The 16,728-nt window shown below is 37.8% G+C and overlaps 1 protein-coding gene across 1 annotated transcript in view; it reads right to left on the bottom strand.

The window, feature by feature from the left end:
- Cntnap4 (contactin associated protein family member 4) overlaps window positions 1–16,728 on the bottom strand; it is a 248,507-nt gene that overhangs the window by 199,796 nt on the left and 31,983 nt on the right. Inside the window, exon 2 of the mRNA XM_046434879.2 lies at window positions 12,888–12,998. Within this exon, the coding sequence (XP_046290835.1) occupies window positions 12,888–12,998 (111 nt within the window). The remainder of the gene's footprint in view (window positions 1–12,887; window positions 12,999–16,728) is intronic.

The following is a 16,728-nucleotide window of genomic DNA, read 5'->3' as shown; positions in this document are numbered from 1 at the left end:
GAAATGAGACTGTTAGACGTGATCTCCCAGGGCACAGAGGTGGGAAGTGTCTGCCCAGGCCTTCTTCTGAGACTCTGGCAAACAACCAATGCACAAAGCCAAAGTCAATGATGGGGCTTTGGGAATCTAGGCATTCTCTTTTGGGTATGGAATCTTTGACCTTATTGTGTTTTCATCTTAATACACCCATATGTTTCTATATAATCTATTAAAGTTGGTTGTGTTTTATATTCCAGTCGTAGAAGCAATCTTATAAAGCCAAGGACACTCTCCTTTTTATTTTCGATTGTTAATATTAATTACACGATAACTTTTTAAAAGAGATTAAATAAGAAGATAGCAGAAAATAACAAAAAAAAACTTCAACTCACTTAAATTTGGTTTAAAGCTAGCTTTCTAAATAGATTACTAGACATTAAGGTCAATAACCAGATTCCTGCTGAGGGAGAAAATCTTTGATTTAAAGTCCTGCTGGAGCAGGAACAAAGGGAAGTCCTCATAAAATCATGCGATTTTTTCTATGCCTTTTCTCATGAAATGACATATGCAGGGCACCCTTCAGAGAGCTGTAGTTAAAAATCAAATATATAAATAACAAAGTCATAAACAAATACGTTACTATTGCCAAAGCAAACAATTCTTCCAATGACATCATACTTTCAAAAATCCAACTCACCGGGATAATCAGAGACAAAAAAGGGGTTCTCTAGTCCATTTTAAATTTTACATTGCATTTTTCATTCCCATCCCCTTAAATGGGTTTTTGCCATATGCACTCATTTTCCTAGTATACTGTCCAAGTCCACTTCACACTCCATGTTGATAATGCCAAAGTGTGAGTGTACATTTTAATTTTTTCTTTATTTTAAAATAGTTTAAGAGGGCTAGGAATATAGCTCAGTTGGTAGACTGCTTGCCTTGCCTGCACAAGGCCATGGATTCAATCCCTAGCAACACACACACACACACAAATAGTTTTAGAATTACAGAATATTTGCAAGACTATTACAGAGTTCCGGTATGCCCCACACCAGATTCCTCTATAATTAAAGTCTTATGTGAGTATGTTTGTCACAAATAATGAATCAACATTGATACACTTTTGTACCTTTATTTGAATGCAAATAAAATACAAATAAATCTATGCTTTATTTGAATGTCCTTAGTTTTTAACCAAAATGTCTTTTTGCTGTTCTAGGATCCCATTAAGGTAATCATGTTTGTCACCTGGTCTGCTTAAGCTCATCTGGGTTATGACAGCTTTCAGACTTCCTTGTCTCTTGATAACCTTGACAGCTCTAAGGATGACAGAGCAGGTGGGATGCTCTTCACTTCGGGGATTGTGTCATTTTTCACATAGGCTTTTGAGAGGAAGACCACCAAGGTAAAATGGGATTTTCATCACATCAAATCAGGGTACATACTATCCATAGAGCTTTAACACTGATGACCTTCACATTGATCACCTGGATGAGCTGGCGACTGCCAGGTTTCTCCACTGGGAAGTTCTCCTCACCATCTACTATTTGGAAGAAAGTCCCTGTGTGCATTGGAAGTGGGAGTTGGAGGCCAAGTTTCTACAAGGAAGAAATGATCCCAGGGGCAGGCAGGGAGGGGATGGAACAAGGGGAAAGGCCCAAACAAAGCTGTGCTCTTGACTCAGATCAAGCTCCAGGCTCCTGGTGAGCAATCTCACAGGCACTTGAGAATAGCCCCATGAAGCGCTTCTCACCTTTCCATCCTAAGGAAAAACGGGGAGCCTTCGCCCATCTCTCCTCATCCGTATTGTTTGCAGCCTCACAGGCAGGCGATATCTTCATCCCTCACCACCAGAATTTATGAGCCCAGTGGATCCCCAGAGGTAGACCATTGCTCAGCATCAGAAAAGCCAGGGGCCAGCAAACCACAGGGAAGTGCTCCATCCCAAGGTAAGACACCTGCTGGAGATTGCACTTGGCCATTGCAACATTGGCTGGAGAAAGAGGTGCGGCTGAGAGCTGTAACTGTCTCACTAGAAGAGTCTAGTACACAACAGCACATCTTTAACATGATATGAGTGAATAAGGAAACACAATGGGTTTTGGGGGGGTTTTTTTGTTTGTTTGTTTGTTTGTTTTGTTTTCGGTTTGTTACTGCTAGCTTGCCTCATCCTTGTGTCCCATGTGCCCCTCACTTGCTGGGAAGGATGCTCCCCATAGACACACAATGATATCAGACAAGAAAGCCAAAGTCCCCATTGTCACTGTTTCTTTGGTAATACAACCCACCAAGCTTTCAGAGCACATGTACATTCCAGCCCACAGGGACATTCTCATTCTGAGCTGAGTCTAAGTCCCTTCACACGTGTAGGCTAATATTTTGTTGAGAGTATTTTGCATTTATATTCATGAGAGAGAGTGGCTTTTAATTTTCCTTTCTTGTTTGTCCTTGACAGAGTTTGGTCTCAAGGTTATGCTGGCCTCACAAAATGAGTGAGGCGTCTTTTGACTTGTTGTTGTTGTTCTTCTCCGAGGGAGAATGTGTGAGATTAGAGTCACATCCTCCTGAAATGCATTTGGAAGAATTCCCATTTGAAGCCATGTTAGCCTCGAGTTTTCTTTGTTGGAACGTTTTAATTTATCTTTTAGAAACACAGGGATATTCATTTTTTATTTCTTGAGTACAACTTTGTAGGCTGTGTTTCTCAAATAATTCTTTGAATTCACTTAGATTTTCACGATTCTTAGGAAGTTTGTTAAAATATCCTCTTTTATAATACTTTGGTCTTATTAATTATATGTTTTCTGTTTCATTAATTCAAAACTTTTTCCCTCTTTATTTCTTTTGGTTAAATCTTTTGGGTTTTTTTTTTCTCTGATTTCTTAAGATGGCTACTTGAATAACACTCATATTTAGCCTCTTTGTCTCAGATTGTTTGAAATTAAGACTTGGTTTTTGTCTAAGCTGCACCTCACTATTTTGATTTATATTATTTTGCTATAATTGAGACAAAATGTTTTCTAATTTCCATTGAGATTTCCTGTTGAGGAATATGTTAATTAAATTCCATACCTTTTTGGATTTTAATAATTTTTTAATTAATGATTTCTAGCTTAATTCTACTGTAGCGGGGCACTTACTCCATATGATTTCAATCCTTTGAGATTTGCTACAACCCTTTTTATGGCTCAGCATAAACGGTAATTATTCTAGGTACATTTGATACAGATGTGTATTCAGCAGTTGTTGAAGATACTCTAGACATTTTATAAGTTATATATTTACCCATTTTGTCAAATTCACTAATTTTGCCATTGAACTCTTCTATATTTCCACCGATTTTTTTTCTTGGCTATTTAATGATTGAGATACAGAGAAGGCCCTTAACAATGAACCTACTATTTTGCATTTCTATTTACAATATCTAATTATGCTATTATTTCTGTTCATTTTTCTGTATATATTTTGAAGTTCTGGTATTTGGTATAGAAGATGTCAGTCCCACTACATGGTACTTCCTTTCTACACAGGATCTCTGCCCATGAAGGCTGTCTTGGTTTCTCTCAGACACTTCACGCAGTTAATACTTTCTGATTGGTTTACTAGTTTCTAGAAATGCATCTGAGTAATATGGGCTGGATGCTTGGGTGCCCACAGAATTCAATGTTGGAATTCTGATGGTATTTGGAATTGGAGTCTTTGGGACGTGACTGGGTTTGATGAGGTCCTGAGTTGGGACACTCGTGGTGGTGTTAGTGCTCTTTTGAGAAGCAGCAAACAGAGCTAGCACTCTCTCCATGCACATGTACCCAGGAAAGGCCATGTGAATACGAACCAAGAAGGTGGCCATCAGGAAGTAAGGAAGAAGGCCTTCGTCAGATGCCAAATCTGCTGCCACTTTGATCTTAAATTTCCCAGCCTAAGAAATCATGGAGGGGAAATACCTATTGTTCAACCAACCAGTCTATGGTATTTTATTATGGAAGGCTGAGCTTACATTAACTTTACTAAACTAATCATTCATAATACCGGATGCCTTGAGGTGGGACAAAGTCTTAGGTAAAACTTATTATCTACAGTTTCCTGAGGGATAAGGCTATTCCTGGGACTTTGCCTGAAATTTTCTGGCTTCTTCTCCTTCCTTTCCCTCCTTCCTCCACTGCTGTCTTCTTCTGGAAGCTATGTCCTACCAAATCACTTTCACCTCCTCATTGTCTCCAGTTGTTCTGGGAAAACCCAGTCTATGGGTTCACCAGTCATGTGGTGGGGAACCACTTGATTACTTAACTCTGTTGATTCATTGCACCTACATGTCAAATTTACCCCTTGGTAAAATATTAGATATATACTAAAAGAATATAAGTTATGTGTTAATGATAGCTTTTAGTTTCATGGGTATATTTCACTTGACCAAGTTCAAAGCATTTTATCAGTTTTAGGAGGGTCATATTTATCACTGAATTCTTTTATCTTATGAAAGTTGAATACATTTCCTAGGCCAGGAACATCCTCCTACCATGAAGAGACCTAGAAAAACAATCTGCTTTTAGAAACTTCCCTTACTTTCTTACTGAATGACCACCAATTTCTCTCACATGCCTTGAAGATTTCCACAGTGAGATGAGTGAGAAACAAAAGATAGATACACTGCCTATAGAATATTGCATTTTAAAAGACCACATTATCTTAGAATTTAGAGATACTCAAATTCAACCTCATAATTTCATAGGAAAGGAAAAAAGGAAGAAAGGCAATATCATTTCCCCAAGGCCTCCCAGAGTTTGGTATTAAAATCTAGTTTCCTTGATTTGCAAACCAGCAGTTTTTATCACCATGAATGACTTAGGATGGGTGACTTGACACATTCACTCAGATGACATCATATTGATTTAGAGCTGGAAAAAGTGTGCCAAAGGGCAGACAAGGACAATAAGGGATAAGGCAGGGGACACCAAGATGACAAGAAAGAAGAGGTGAAGGTGGAGCTTGTCCTTAAGAAAGGGGACACAGAAGACAGAACATCTGAAATAAAGAGGAAACACATGGTCAGCTGGACGGTCATCCCTGGTGATAAATCAAATGAGTCAATACAAAAATAGAAGTGATTCTATATTAATCTTAGAACTGGCAGCCAACTCTCCTCTGCTTTAATGAATAGAGGATGTAGGAATATAGATAAATAAAAGACATAAATCTCCCCTCATTTTCATTTCACCTTCTCAAGGCCAGTATACAAAATATAATCTGTAAACACAAGTGACACACCACTAACCATAAAATTGATCTGGAACTTCATTTTCCAAACTTTTGTCAAAATAGTAATCTCTTAGTAAGGTTGTTTTTTATTTAAATTCATAAGCCAATTTTGATAGGCAAAAAATATATATTTTTTTTAAATTAGACCATCAGATTACTCTAGTTTACCAACTTTGACTCAACATAAATGAGAATGTTTTCATCTTTATTTTAATCTAGTAATGAAAGTTCTTTGACTCTGCTTCACTTGATGATAAATCAGTGTTTGATTGACTTTTCCTCAAAGACTTGTATGGAAATTTGAATTCCTTGGAATTACCTTTGTATACATCAGTGTATGTATTTGGTCTTGTGAGATTTGCAAAAATGGAGTTAATTAACGGGATACACCTTGAAGCTGGGTAACATTCACTTACGACTTTATTTTTAAAATTCATGTGGCCACACCACAGCACCGCCATAATGTTCAAAAAGGCCAATGCCATCTCACTAATACCATTGCACTATTAACCCTGTTTTTCCAATAAGAAATTAAAGATTCTAAAATATCATGCCTATCATTCCTTCTGATATGCAGATGCTAACTCACAATAGGTGTGGGGAGGAAGGAGAAGAGGTTCACTGGATTAAACAGGGGAGCTGGAGAAGAAGGGGGATGGGAATGTGAAAGACAGTAAATGAAGTGGACCTAACTTTCTTATGTTCATATATCAATGCATGTACTGTGGAACTTTACATCATGTACAACCACAAAATTAAAAGTTATCAGGGAAGTTATACTCCATGTATGTATGATATGTCAAGATACACTCTAGTGTCATGTAGAAGTAAAAAGAACAAATAAAAAACTTTAAAAAATAAATAAATAAAAAATAAAATTTCTTGCCCATCCTTAAGTAAGAGGTAGTAGTGATTTGAGCACAAGTATAGTGACTTGTTCCCAGAGAGGTCTAATACTTAAATCGTTGTTCTTCACCTAAACTTTTGTTATCTACAGAAAAAAGCCCAAAAGAGAGAAGCAGTGTGGAGGAGCTGAAGTTCAAATGTGTGTGGGAAGCTTGAAGGTGACTTGGGGGCCTAACTATTCAGGGACTTCATTGGCTTTAGATGTTCCTGTATCATTGTTAAGAGCTGTATACCTGTGGACTTAAAGGAGGGCCATCCATACCATAAATTAGGACATGAAACAGAAAATTAGGCCCAGCCATTAAGAAGTCATGTGCAATAGCATGGGCCAGGAGGAAGGCATCGGATCCTTGTGATTCCAGTAGCTATTTACTGCCAAGGGCTTTCTCAGCACATCAGATTCTGAGCATGATGGGGAAACAGTCAGTATAGAAGCAAATAAACTGCATACATCTTTGTTCCCCCAACAAACTGTCCAAGCACAGGCCACCCCAGCGCAGCAAACCTGACTGGTGAAGTTCACTGACAGCATCTCTGGTCCCAGGGACCTACCTGTCAGGCACATTCTAGACCCACACCTACTTGTTCCAAGGTTCCCCTTAACCCCACTTGAGACTTTTAAATCCTATACAAAGTTATTATTTATTCTTTTTCTCATAAAAAAGTATTAGTTATTGTTATGGTTTAGATAGGAGGCATCTCACAAAAGCTCATGTGTGAGAGATAATGTAGGAAAGTTCAGAGGTGAAATGATTGAGTTATGAGAGTTGACCTAATCAGTGCATTAATCCCCTGATAGGGATTAAATGGTGGTAACTGTAGGCAGGTAGAGTGTGGCTGGAGGAGGTAGGTCATTGGGGCATGCTTTTGGAGTATATATATTTTTCCTGGTGAGTCTCTCTCTCTCTCTTCTCTCTCTTTTCTCTCCCCCTCCACTTCCTGGTGCCATGTCCAGATCCTCCACCATTCTTCTGCCATGATGTGCTGCCACACCTTGGGCCCAGAGCAATGGAGACGGTTGTCTATGGACTGAGACTTTTGAAACTGTGAATGTCAAATAAACTTTTCCTCCTCTAGAATTGTTCCTGTCAGGTATTTTGGTTGCAAATCACTGACTACAATACTGAAAAAAACCTGAGTAAAACCATTATTAAATATGTTCATATTATTATTTTTAGAATAAAATAATTATAAAGCATTTTCTGTGATATATTGAACAACAGGAATCATTTGCCACAAAAGTTAGCACCTATTCTTTCTGTCTCTGTTCTCCTAGTGCCAATATACACAGCACATACTTTGGAAATTTACTTTGGGATCTTCATCTAAGCATAATAGTTGTATACAACCAAGAATGACGATTTAGGAAAGAAGGAATCACCAAACAATTACACACAAAAAAGTCATAATAACTCCTTTTAGAGGTATATCCAAGAATGGGCATTATCTCTGTCAATTAACCAAGTAAGCTAATTTCTCTTAGGACAGATACTTGATTTTAACAGCAAATTCTATAGTATATGAGGGAAACAGAGCTTAATAAGTACTTTAAGCAGAAGGACTCACTTGTGGTTAAAAAATAGATAAAAGGAAAATACTGATGAATATTTCATTTTTTAGCAATAGGAAATATTCTATCATTTCATAGTAACCTATTTCCAAGGTTCCCAAGTACAAGAAAATCATATCATTTAGATTATTTTATAACATAAGGAACAGTAGAACATTTCTACAAAATGTGGCTTCTTAATATTCTGTCCTAAGAACACACATGGACTATCAAATGGTACACTGGAAGCTGTTTGAACTCTAATTGATAATAGTAAAGGTGAAAGAATGCTTAACTTTGAGTTGCTCACTATAATTCAAACACTGTAACTCCAACAATCGAGAATTATAAGGTAGTCCCTACCTATCCTATGGATGCCTGAAGCTACTGAGAGCATCAAACCCTACATAAACTGTTTTAAACTCTATATACATGTGCTTTGTGACAAAGTTTAATTTATAAATTGGCATAGAAAGAGATTAGCAACAAAAACTAGCAATAACATAAAATAATTATAGCAATGTACTATAATAAAAGTTTCATGAATGTGATCTCCTTATATTTTATCTGTCTCAAAAATACCTTATTATATAGTACTCACCCTTCTTCCTTTTGTGATGATGTGGGATGATACTATGCCTATGTGATAAGGTGACATGATGTGACTAACACAGGCTCTGTGAGGTAGCATAAGGGTTGCCTGAACACAAGCAGTGCATGACAATCAATCTGATTGGCAAGAGAGTGACAATATGACTAAGGAGCAGGTGCTATATACAGTGTGGGATACACCAGACAAAGGGATGATTCACATCCCAGGTAGGACAGAGCAGGATGATGTGAGATTTCATCATACTACTCAGAATAGCATGCAATTTAAAACTTACGAATCATTTCTCCTGGAATTTTTTACTTAATATTTTCTTTGTCATGGTTTCGATCTGGAATTTCCCTCAAAGGCTCTCTTGTGTTCTCCAATGAGAGGTGGGGCTTTGGGAAGTGACGGGATCATGGAGGTTCTAACTTTATCAATGGATTAATCTCTTGATGGAGTCATAACTACATAGACTACTGAAAGGTAATGGAATCTGTAGGCGGTGGAACCTACCTAAAGGGACTAGGTTCTTGGGGCCATGACCTTGGGGGCTATATCCTGTCCCGGCTCCTTCCTCTCTCTCTGCTCTCTGGCAGCCATGTGGTGAGCAGCTGTGTTCCAACACATACTCCCTGTCATGATGTTTTGCTTGGCGAAGGCCTAAAGTAACACACCAGGTGACCATGGACTAGAACCATGAGCCAAAATAAATCTTTCTATTTTTTTAATTTTTCTCAGGTATTTTGTCACAGTGACAAAAAGCTAACACACTTATCGTGGCTCAGTGAAACTTCAAAAAGCAAAGCCATGGATTAGGAAGAACTATTACGTAAACGCAGAGAGAGATTTGATTCCATTATTTCTCGAGTATTAGCAGTGATTGGGTTTTGTTTGTGTTGTTTACAGTTAATTTTGGATTATACTCCTCTAAGCCATGAAATCTTTCAAGTTCAAATTGATATGCATTTTCCCAGGGCAAAGGAAGTACATCATTTGTTTTTGAAAATGATTTAAGTTTAACTGTCCTCTGGAGCATCATGTAGTGAAAAAAAGATGTTGTTTATTCAGTGGTACTTCTATTTCCTAGGGCAGCCATAATAAAGTATCAGGAACAAGGCAACTTAGAACAGAGATGGACTCTGTGCACAGTTCTGAAGGCAAAAGATGTTGAAACCCAGGTGCTGGTCAGCAGGGCCATCCTCCCTCTATGGGATTTAGAGGCAAATTCTGTCTGGCCTCTTTCTAGCTTCTGGTGGTAGCTGGCCATCCTTGATATGTTTTGGTTTGTAGCTGCATGGCTATAATTTCCACTGACATCTTCACATACCTTTTTCTCTTTGTCTTTGTATCTTCAAATTTCATTCTCCCTATAAAGATGCCAATCATTGGTCTTAGGAACCATCTTAGTCCAACACAACCTCATCTTAACTTGATCATATCTCATAAGACCAAATGTCCAGAAGCAATCACTTTTAAAGGTATCAGGTTTAGGACTTCAATGTATCCTTTAGAGGACACAATTGAACCCACAATAGCACTTATGTGGAAAAATTATATCATTATATTTTTTTAGGTAAGGTTTATTTCCTCCCCACTGACAGAAATGGAATCATAATGTCTAAGAGGAGCCTCTCCTATTCCCCTTCCATCATTACTGGAACCTGAGTCATTTTCTCAGGGTAACCCATGGTGGCACAGATCCACGGCTAGAAAATAAATGGGTTGTTTCTCATTTCCTGACTGGCCATTCTTTGCCAAATTTCCTGATCCCTCAGGAAAAAAAGAGTCACTCTATGTATCCGGGATACTGGGACCTGTATTTGCTGATTTCATTTATTTATACATGACCTGCGGAGTTGGGTAGACACCCTTTCCAGTCTAATTTAAATACTATAAGGAATGTTTTGATACTAGAAGGAATAGATAGGCTTTAATAAATCACTCAAAATCTGACATTCCTTTATGAACACTTCATGTAATTAATAGGGAAAAAAAAGAAAAACTAAATAAAAAGGAAAAATGTAATCAAGTAGGTTGACAACCAGCAAAAGATAATTAAAATGATCCTGTTTTGTTTTTCAGTTTCATTAACATGCAAATGAGATTCATGAAGTTTGATATTGTGTTGCAGCAAGAGCCATAGAAACAAATTAAGAATGAAAATGAGTCCCACTGATGGAGATTCCTGATGAGTATATAAATTAATAAAAAAATGATTGGATCCAATTAATAAAATATATTTTTATGATTTATTGGACCTCAACAAATGAAATAAAGATACATAGATAAATTAAATTTTGTCTTTTTCTCAGTGGGACACATTCTGTGGAAGCTCTTATGACTCAAAGGAAGAGGTGGTAAATGTCAAACTCTACTTTAGAAAGGAGCACAGGATGGACACCTGATTCTCAGAAGCATGTTGTGGGGACAGTAAGCCTGTGGGGGGCGCGCATGGCTGCAGGATCCAAAATGGCCCTCCACAGGGTGCCTGGCCAGTCAGGGGCTCCAAGCAGCAAATGGAAAGAGATTGTCCCCAGTGACCAGGGATTCTCGTCACAAGGCACTTAAAAGGAACCGACAAAACATTTACACAAACACATTCAAGAGCCTCCAAATTTGCTTCTTTTCTTCCTACAAAGATCTCTGCTTTTTTTAACTTTTTTTTTTTTTTTGTAGTTAGGTACAGACAGAATGCCTTTATTTTATTTGTTTAGGATCAAACCCAGTTCCTGGCACATGCTACGCAAACACTCTGCCACTGAGCTACAGCCCCAGCCCAAGATCTCAATTTTTAACCCTGCATTGATATCTTTATGCTCAGAAGCACACATAAGTGGCTATCTCAAATGAGAAAAAAATTTAAATAAACTTGACCTTAAGATCATGTTAAGGTATTGTATAAATATCTATATTATAATTAGAACTTTATATGATATCTATATATCTGCATATATAGAGATATATCTATGATAGGTAGATCTAGACAGACAGACAGACATAGATATCTCCAGATGGCAAATCACAGACCCACACAAAATCTATTTGTTATGTCCAAAGTTCAAGGTGCTCAAACATTAAACAATAGCACAAATAATAACATCAAGGAGTAAACTTAAAAGGAATGGTATTATGGTTTGGATATTACGTGTCCCCCTCGAAAGTTCATGTGTGAGACAGTGAAGGAATGTTCAGAGGTAAAATGATCAGACTGTGAGAACTATGACCTAAGTAGTAGATTCATCCACTTGACAGATCCATAATTTGAATGGAATACTGGGAGGCCTGTAGGCAGACTGGGTGTGGCTGGAAGAAGTAGGACCTGGGGGGCATGCCCTTAGGAACTGTAATTTTCCCCTGGCTCCTCTCTCTCTTTGCTTCCTGCAGGCTATAAACACAACAGCTTCTCTTCTCTCCACCCTCCAACCCTGACAGTCTGCCCCACGTTGGGCCCAGAGATATAGAGTCGGCTGACCATGGACTGAACCTCTGAAACCGTGAACTAAAGTAAACTTTTTCTCCTCTGAGTTGTTCTTGTGAGGTATTTTGGCCACAGCTACCAATAGCTGACTAACATACTCATAAAACCAGCTTTCAACTATGATCCCTCAATAAAAATTGCTTCCGTAAATTGCACATTAAACGTTAATGCATGCAGTGCTCACAGCATGCGGGCACACGCACACACACGCATGCACACGCACACACACGCACGCACACAGAGAGAAAACATTTGGAAAAAAAATTCTTCCTGGTCATAGCAACAAAAAAATCTGCCTAACCCAGTGGCTAACTGACAAGAGCAAGAGAGAAAGGGATATTACATGACTGAAGTATGGTTTTGATAATACATGATGTCGGTGTCTATTCTTCCTGTTTGTTAAGAATGTTTTCCATATTGGTATCGCCAAGCCTCTTTCCCTCCAACTTCTATGCAGATGATTTTTACCCGAGTACCTTATGAAAAGTGATCACAGTGATGCTCTGTCTCTAAGTACACGGTGTTTTGAAATTCTTTCTCATTTCCACAGCAAGTGGCATTTAATTATCTTCCCTTTGCTTTAAACATATTCAAGCCATCAAACCCAACCTACCTAAGAGATGGTAAACAATATGAGCTAAGTATTCCTAGGAGCATGAAAGCCTTATGAAGTTCCTACTCCTCAACAGCTCCAACAATCATGTCAACCACATTGAGAATTAAATCAACCGAGGGATTATTATTTTTAAACAACGATCTTTTAAAATTACTTCTTGCAAACTTCTTTGTTAAACTGAAAATGGAAAGCGAATAGAGTTTTAATCACTACTGTGATCCAAAGTGATTGCATATTGTTGTGGGACATTTTATTTCATAAGATATATAATCAACTTGCCAGATGAAAGGCGCTAAATTCTCTGGAATGTGGAAATGATGATACCAGATGTTCCAAGTAGGATGTACATGACGGTTTGCCAATCCGGAATGGAAGCTAGATGTCACGTACATCTCATGAGATTTCACCATTGTCTTATTCAAAATTCCGCTTCTTTTTACAAGGATCACTTAGGATGATCTGATGAAAAGAAAATGGAAAATGGGGTGGGGGAAAGGGGCAGGCTTACCATCTCTTCGATTTAGCCTTGCAAATCCAGGACCATGACTGCTGGAGAGCTCAGAAGAACTGCTGAAGGCCACCTGAGGCAAGGCAGACACGAGAGGATCGTCACAGTCATCTGCCAGGGGGAAAAATGCCACACTCTGGTTAGTACAGGACTGACAGTCTTCCTGGAGTCAACAAACACAACCAACTGACAGACATATCAAAAACTAGCATCTAGAATCTATAGAAATATGCCCACAGCGCCTAGGTATTCTATTAACAGTCTAATAAGTTCAGTAAGGAAAGAAAAAAAAAAAACTTCAAGATCAGGAGCTGGAAACAGAGAAGGAGAACATCACAGAAATTATAGTTATATAACGTCTTAAGGTACGAAGGATTTATTTATACAAGAAGTAAAAATTCCTCATCAGACATCGAAAGATTCATCGATTTAACTACATTGAGATTAAGAACCTAGGATTCCTAAAAGCTACCTTAAAAGGGTGAAGGAAAAAAATTACAAAATGTTTGAAGTACATAGGAAAGAAACATGAATGTTTGTAAAAATATAAAGACTCAGAAACAAGGAAACTTGTAGAACATATGGAGGAAAGGTAGAAAGACACATTAAAAAAAACATGAGAAGGTATATGCAAAATAAACATGTAAACCATGTAAATCAGGTTTCCAAATGAAGAAAATTTTAAAAAAATAAAGAAAAACAAAACCAGCTTTAATTCAGTTAGAAAACACACGGAAAATAGGGTACAAGGCTTCATCAGAGACCACACATTGATACAAATTGATATTATATATGCTGATTGGCAAACTTGGCAAAAAGAAATTTAAATCAGGACTGTGATTGTAAGATGCGATTTTATACGCAGTAAATCAGCAAAAGCTGGGAGAAGTCTGACGACGTCAGCTCATCCAGAGATCTGGGTCCAGAGAAGCTCCAAGTCACCAGTGTTGAAGCATGAGCCTGAAGCAGCTACTCATGAAAACAAGAAATTGTCACCAGCTCGTACATTTCAACTTTCACAGATCCCCGGTTCCATCAGTTCCACTCAGAGGTATGTCCTTCTGGGAAGAGCTTCCCCTGGATGTGTTGGGAGTCACCCCGGCTCCAAAGACTAACTTCCCCATCCCCTGAGAAGAGCTGTCCAATGGTGAGCCCTGCTGGCTCACATGATTCTTACCCACCAATCAGACTAGCCCTGCTGGCTCACATGATCCTTACCCACCAATCAGACTAGCCCTGCTGGCTCACATGATCCTTACCCACCAATCAGACTAGCCCTGCTGGCTCACATGATCCTTACCCACCAATCAGACTAGCCCTGCTGGCTCACATGATCCTTACCCACCAATCAGAAAGCACCCCATGCCAACTGTCAAACCCTTCAACCATTAAACTGCCATAACTGTCAAACCACCCCCAGCTCTATAAATATGCACAGCTGTTCCTCAATAAACGATCATTTTCTCCAACGGCAAGCCTTGATCGTTCTTTCAGGATGGACCACAGGTCTCAAGGAACTTTGTCTTTTTCCCAAAGGAGCTATACAAATACTAAGAACTTTATTATTATTATTATTATTATTATTATTATTATCATCATTATCATTATTATTACATGAAAAAGCAAAATTAGAAATGAATAGCACTAAAGAAACTAATAATTCTATATCAGAAGACAGGTACAGCACTGTTCATAATAACAAAAAAAATTATGAACAATCCATACACCCAGTGGCCAAAGAATAGATCAATCATAGTTACAGTTCACAATAGAATAGTATACAGCCATGAAATGAGCTACAGCAACTCAAAACAAAAGGGTTGGATCTTGAAAATGAAATTGCTAGTGAAGTTTTAGTTGTGAGAATCCTAAGAACTAAAGCTAAACCATTGGTTGTTTGGAAACGTACTTGATTTTTTAAAACTTTTTGGAGAAAAGATGAAAATTATATAACTGAATATTTGTTGACTTCCAGAGGAGGGTAGAGTCAGGATAAGAGGAAATCACACAGATGAATGAAATGGAATTGGCAGTCCTGGGTGTAGATGATACATTCAGTTTTCCACTTCATTATGATGCTTCATGTATAAATATACACATGTATGTAAATATATGTGTGTGTGTGTGTGTGTATATATATATATACACACACATATATATATCAAGATGTATATATTAATGTCTATGCCTATTTATCATCTATCCCTTTGTGTGTATCACATTGTTTATAATAATAAAAAATAAAGTCCAAGAAAATATAAGAATTCCGTGTTTATCATGACATGCATGCATAATTTATTTAGCTAATGTCTCATTATATATAATCCTTAAAGAACTTGTCTTTGATGTTTTTAACAATTACTAAAATGTTCCTATTTTTTCTCAAATAAAAAAAACAGTATTCTAATATTTAGAATTTAACACATATTGATAATTAGAAATCACGGAGGGCTATTGCCCTAAATGTCTTAACTGACAGTAAGCAATTTAAATTAAATAAATCCAAGAATGACCTCGATTCACCTGAGATTTGACGAAGCTCATTCTGCCTGAACACAATTTGTTCTCCAATGCCTTTCACAAGACTTCACCTAAGATAGCATTTTGTTTTCAAGATTGTCTCATTTTCATTTCAAGTCCACTTTTCTCCTTTTGTACCTTAAATTCTCCAGCTAACTCCTAAGACAGTTCCCACGTGTCTATTGATTGGCTTAAGTACTAACACTAGCCAGTCTAGTTGTAATTCAAGTATTAAGGAGTATATACATAAAAAGGACACAGCCTGTGGCATGTTGAAGGAAATTCCAGTTATCCCCCAGCAGGCAAGCAGCAACAAAAACACATTTAGCACACAGTGAAAACTACACTACAATGTGTGTGTTTGCACACACAAATGAGCCCATGACTCATGCATGGGGCGAGTGCTGTGTGGAGATGTGTTCATTAGAAGTGCAGCAATTTTCCAATCATTATCAGTATGCAGGTGTGTGATGGGAAGGGGTGTTTAACTGCATTCCACAATCAATTATGCAGATGCAAATCAATATTTCGAATGTAAAATGCCTCCCTAGTGCAGTCGCTCTAGAGGGCATATATTTATTGCCCATTTGTTTTTTGCCAGCTATAAATTGAGAATCAATGTCGCCCTACTTTTAGCTTTAAAAGAATGGAACTGAAATTTTAAAAGGGATGGCTTTTTCCATGTGTTGGGACAGGGACATGTAATATGGAAGTCAGATCATAAAAGGGCAGATGGTGGCTTCTGATGTTTGTTAAAATTCCAACAGGATTTGGTGAATACTTAGCATTTTTCTTTACAGTGAGCATATACATTCTACTGTAATCTGTTACATGTGTATTTAACAATAAAATATTTTAGTTGTTCTTATATAACTAATAAAAACTAACACAGGTTTAGTGAGTGCTCTGTGCTAAGAATTTATAATCATTCCACCTGTAGTAACTAATCTGGACCCCTCCCATTGATTTCCCAATGGTATTAACCTATAGATGAGGTTATTAATATTCAGAGTTTGGCTCATTTGCTCATCTCATTGTGGTAGAACCATTAAACTGATGAAGCAAGTTGGGGTCCAGAACCCACATATAGGAACACCATGATTGTAATTATGATTTGGGATATAGGGATTTCACTGGATACCATAATGGCCTGAATAAAACATCTTTTCAGGTGTGTGCATCCAACTCAAAGTTGGACAGGCCATTCGTTTATCACCCACTTGATCTCCAATAGTCTTGACACAAGAAGAGGCAGACCTCAGGCAGCAGTAATGGATCTGGAGTGACTACAAGGGACATTTTCCTCTGGACCTTAACAAAT

Source organism: Marmota monax, unplaced genomic scaffold (assembly GCF_021218885.2).
Source record: "Marmota monax isolate L192 unplaced genomic scaffold, Marmota_monax_Labrador192_F-V1.1 WCK01_AAM20220418_F8-fsc00024, whole genome shotgun sequence".
In the NCBI taxonomy this organism is placed as follows: Eukaryota; Metazoa; Chordata; class Mammalia; order Rodentia; family Sciuridae; genus Marmota; species Marmota monax.
This window is presented reverse-complemented; position numbering and strand designations above follow the sequence as displayed.